The sequence below is a fragment of the Propithecus coquereli genome, unplaced genomic scaffold (genome assembly GCF_000956105.1).
Source record: "Propithecus coquereli isolate 6110/MARCELLA unplaced genomic scaffold, Pcoq_1.0 Scaffold124, whole genome shotgun sequence".
NCBI lineage: Eukaryota > Metazoa > Chordata > Mammalia > Primates > Indriidae > Propithecus > Propithecus coquereli.
In genome coordinates, this window is record NW_012136525.1 from 1,580,085 (window position 1) to 1,584,538 (window position 4,454).

General features: G+C 37.3%; 1 protein-coding gene across 1 annotated transcript in view; it reads left to right on the forward strand.

Moving 5' to 3' along the window:
- The first annotated feature begins 1,924 nt into the window (after nucleotides 1–1,924).
- The window catches only part of CLEC6A (C-type lectin domain family 6, member A), a 31,757-nt gene continuing 29,227 nt past the window's right edge, over nucleotides 1,925–4,454 (forward strand). The window contains exons 1-2 of the mRNA XM_012637799.1: nucleotides 1,925–1,964; nucleotides 3,397–3,498. Coding sequence (XP_012493253.1) covers nucleotides 1,925–1,964; nucleotides 3,397–3,498 — 142 coding nt within the window. The remainder of the gene's footprint in view (nucleotides 1,965–3,396; nucleotides 3,499–4,454) is intronic.

The following is a 4,454-nucleotide window of genomic DNA, read 5'->3' on the forward strand; positions in this document are numbered from 1 at the left end:
GTTTTCTATTTTGCACGCAAGAATGAACAGGAATCAGAGAGAGAAATTTTATGTTAGTAACTGAAGAAATGATACGAGTATTCTTGTCAAAATTCTCATGAACTATTCTCAGTACATTTCTCAATACCTCTTGTTTTTTTCTATGTCTTTAAATCACTGGAAACTTTAGTTGAAACTATGACTTCCTCTTTTCAAGTATACTTAGTATTGGAAATCTCTTAGTCTTATCAGAATGTGTAGCCATATGTTTCCAAGATCTGGCCTCTTTGAATGAAGCCAGGTCTCTGGGTAACATCTTCAGGGAGAAAGATACAGAAGGTTCCTGGACCTTCTGAACACAGGGAGCCCACATGATGGTGCAAGAAGGGAGACCTCAAGGTGAGCATTCCCTTTCCAGTTCCACAAAGAAAGGTCTAATAGAAGCGTGTGAGGAGATGGTAAGAATCATCGGGAGAGAAGAGGTAGACAATGAACAGACTGAAGGGCTAGTGATTGAATCGACATAGTAGACTCGTGAAAGAAAGAGTACTGCCTCAGAGAGAGAAGCGCTTGAAAGAATAAGATACCAAATATGCATATTTTGGGGGTAGGGAGCTTATAGCAGATTTTATCAAAAGTTGAGGGAAACAGAGGAGATTTACACAGTAAAATGTAAATAGCTGAAAAATACATTATTAAATATCTCTGTTCTTAAAAGTCCTTTGACTATTTTTGAAATTCAGACAGCAATATTCTTTCAAATCACCCTGGCTTACTTTTTGTACTCCTTTCTCATTCTTTTCAGAAGGAAAAAATTCTCCCTTTTTTTAGTGCATGAAAATTTGACTTTAGCTCCAACTCTTTGCATTTCCATGAATAGTATTTTTTATTTTTACTAAAAAAATCATATGGCTACATAGTAGTTGTACATATTTATGGGATACATGTGATATTTTGATACATTCTGATATTTTGATACAAATATATAATGCATTATGATCATATCTGGGTAATTGGGATATCCATCGCCTGAAATATTTATCATTTCTTTGTGTTGAGAGCATTCCAGATCTACTCTTCTAGCTATTTTGAAATATAATATAAATTATCATTAACTATAGTTGCCCTATTGTGCTACCAAATGCTAGATCTTATTCCTTCTATCTAATTGTATTTTTGTACCCATTAACCAACCCCTCTTTATCGCTCCCTCCCCACTACCCTTTCCAGCCTCTGGTAACCACCATTCTATTCACTACTCTCTATGTGATCAGGTTTTTTTTTTTTTAGCTCTCACATATGAATGAGAACATACTAACTTTGTCTTTCTGGGCCTGCCTAATTTCATTTAACATGTTGTCCTTCAGTTCCACCCATGTGTTGCAAATAACAGGATTTCATATTTTTTAATGGTAGAATAATATTCCATTGTGTATGTATAACACATTTTCTTTATCCATTCATCTGTTCATGGACACTTAGGTTGATTCCATATCTTGGCTATTGTGAATAGTGCTGCAATAAATGCGGGAGTGCAGATATCTCTTTGATATTCTAAAGAAACCAAATATTAATACAGGGATATGAGAAGTGGGAGACAAAAGTGATGTTTTGAGAAAGATAGGAAATCAACAGAAGAATGTAATATTTAAGAAGAAAGAATAAGGAAAGGGAAATTACAGTCTGTGGAGGATGCATTTTGCCCAAATTGTTTTGGGCTTCAGAGCTACTACCTGGTTATTTATTTGGAGAAACTTTGCAAGCTCTCATCTTGCTTGAAGTTTTTAATTACTCTGAAGTTCTTCATCCAGTTTTGTCATTGCTCTGAGCTTCCTGGAGATTCTGGCTCCCTGGCCCTCTGGTAATTAATTGCATTCGTCTTGCTGATCTTGCAGAGAAAGGAGTCTGTTGGTGCCTGAGGCTCTGGTGTGTTGCTGTGATTTCCATGGCACTCCTCAGTGTTTGTTTCATTGTGAGCTGTGTGGGTAAGTTCTCCACTGACTTGCGTTTCCCTTGGTCTCTTTCCCTCATATATTCTAAAAAGATTCCCTGCAGTATGTTCTCCTTTACCCCATTACTATGTCAGCTCTTACTTGAAATGCCACACTTTCTTGATTTCTCCTCCCCTGTTTCCTGCCATTCCTTTATCTTTTGATAACTGACTCTTGTAGATTTACTTTATCAGTTTTATCAGCATTTTTCTGAATCACAGCCTCACATACGCATGTCATGTCCTTGCAGCCATCATCTAAGACACCATCTTCCCAGACTGGGTCCACTAGTGATCATGTGTTCTCTAGTCACAAAACCCCTCCAATGGGAGTCCAACTCTACTTGCTTTTATAGTTGTCGTACTTTAGATTACAGTCTTTGATTCATGTTGGAGTCTTTCCAAATATGAGAGGAAAAAGTGTTCAAATGAAATAACGGAGATAAAGAGAATACAATATTTCTTCCCTGTTCTATTTGCCTCCAAATACATATCTCAAGTTCATTGTGTGAAAGGTGTCAAAGAACTTCCTGCTCTCCAATCCACAGTTTGGTCCTCTATTCACTGATGAAGTGATTGAAAATATTATTGAATGGTCTGGGAGGGAGTGAAAGTGACTTCCTGTGTCAAACAGATCATGGCTGCAGTTCCCTTGAAGATGTAAATAAATCTCGTAGTGTTTAGTAAAACACAAATAATCATCGCTAAAGTTAGAGTTTGGTTTGCTTTTCATAATCAAGTGCAAGAGAGAAGGGGGTTTAAGAATTAATTCATTAATTCAAGAAGAAACAGAAATTCAGAACCCCAAAACAGAGTCTAAAAGAAAGGTTTAACTGTACTGAGCCCAAGAGTAGAAGGACACAAAAGAAATGAGTGAAGAATCAGGTCAGGACCTGAGAGAGAATAGGCCCTGTTTAATGTGTACATCCATGAACATAAAGTTAATTTACAATGTCTCCATAAACGTTTAAAGTCTCCCCTTGTTTGTTATTTACCCCATATGTTTATCTGTGACTACATACAGTTAGAAATATTTAGAAAACATCGAAATAAGCTGTGTGCTTGCTACATGGTTGTTAAAATTAAGGAGAAGCAGACATCCAGTGAGTTGATAAATATCTATTGATGACTTTGTCACAGTCACTATTCTAGGCATTTGTGATTGATGTAGAAAACAAGTAGAATCTCAGCTCTAGATATATGGAGCTTAAATTCTAGGGGGGAAAAGACCACAAGTAAAGGGGCAGACATACAAACAAAGAAATAAGGTAAATGAATACAAGCAAGCAATAATTCTGCATGGTCATAATTGGGCTTGTGTAGAGAAAAGAGTGGGGGTTGGAGGTAAACCGGCACGACACAGACATAGAGAATAAGGCTCTATAGCAAAAGATCGATGAACACTAATCCTTGCTCTTCCTTCACAGTGACTTATCATTTTACACATGGCAAAATTGACAAAAGGCTGTCTGAACTACATGTATATCATTCAGGTCTAACCTGCTTCAGTGAAGGAACAAGGGTGACAGGTAAATCTTTACAATGCTTAACTGGACTTTCTCTTTTTTCAGAGAGGGATCAGGATTGAATTCAAGATTGATGTGTTCTATTGTGTGTGTGCGTGTGTGTGTGTGCATTTTATTAAAGTCTCTTCTTGGATATCTTCATGACTTCTCTAAACTTACATGTTAATATTGGACTCTAGATATGCCCCCGACCCCAACAATTCTTTCTTCGGACTTCTTGATCTCAATAAATGCTATCCACCTACGTACATGTAATTTGCTCAAAGCAACCCTGAAAATTATTCATAATAATTATCACAATTTTTATATTCTCTTCATCTTCAAATGCATAAAATTCTCTCTTTGATATCTAAGGTTCCCCATTATTAATACCCATCTCAATTCCAAGTACCAGCTTTATTAGTGGTCAGGATGACACTGCCCCCCTCCCCAAATATAGTGCTAGTAACTTTGTATGTGGAGAGTTGGGAGAGTTGAATTCAGGATCACGGTCTGCTTCACACTATGCCTAGTGAAAACGCCGAAAGGAAGCAATGTACATGAATGTAGTGGTCTTCATGGCCTTAATCCTTCCAAGTAAAGAAATGTAACCTAGGCAGACGTCAGACTTTTGCTATTTCAAGAACTGATTAATTCACGCCTCTGTTTTCATGGAGAAAATTGGGAGAAGTAAAGAAAGGGCAGAAGCTTCTTTGTATTTCTCTGAGATGCTAGAATTTTCTTTTTCTTGGTATTTGGCAAGAACATACATGGGATGCAAAGGGTGGTTTTCTACTCTCCTTGACCAGTAGTTTTCTTATCACATGGGGGTTCTTTGGAGGAATAATTGTGGAGCTGACTCTTTTGGGAGAAAACTGTAATTCTATCAGGATAGTCCTTCTCCCGCTTATGTTGGAGCACTCCTGCAACAACTAGCGTTTGAAAGAATATTTTCCTGGAAGCAGCAACAGACACTTCAG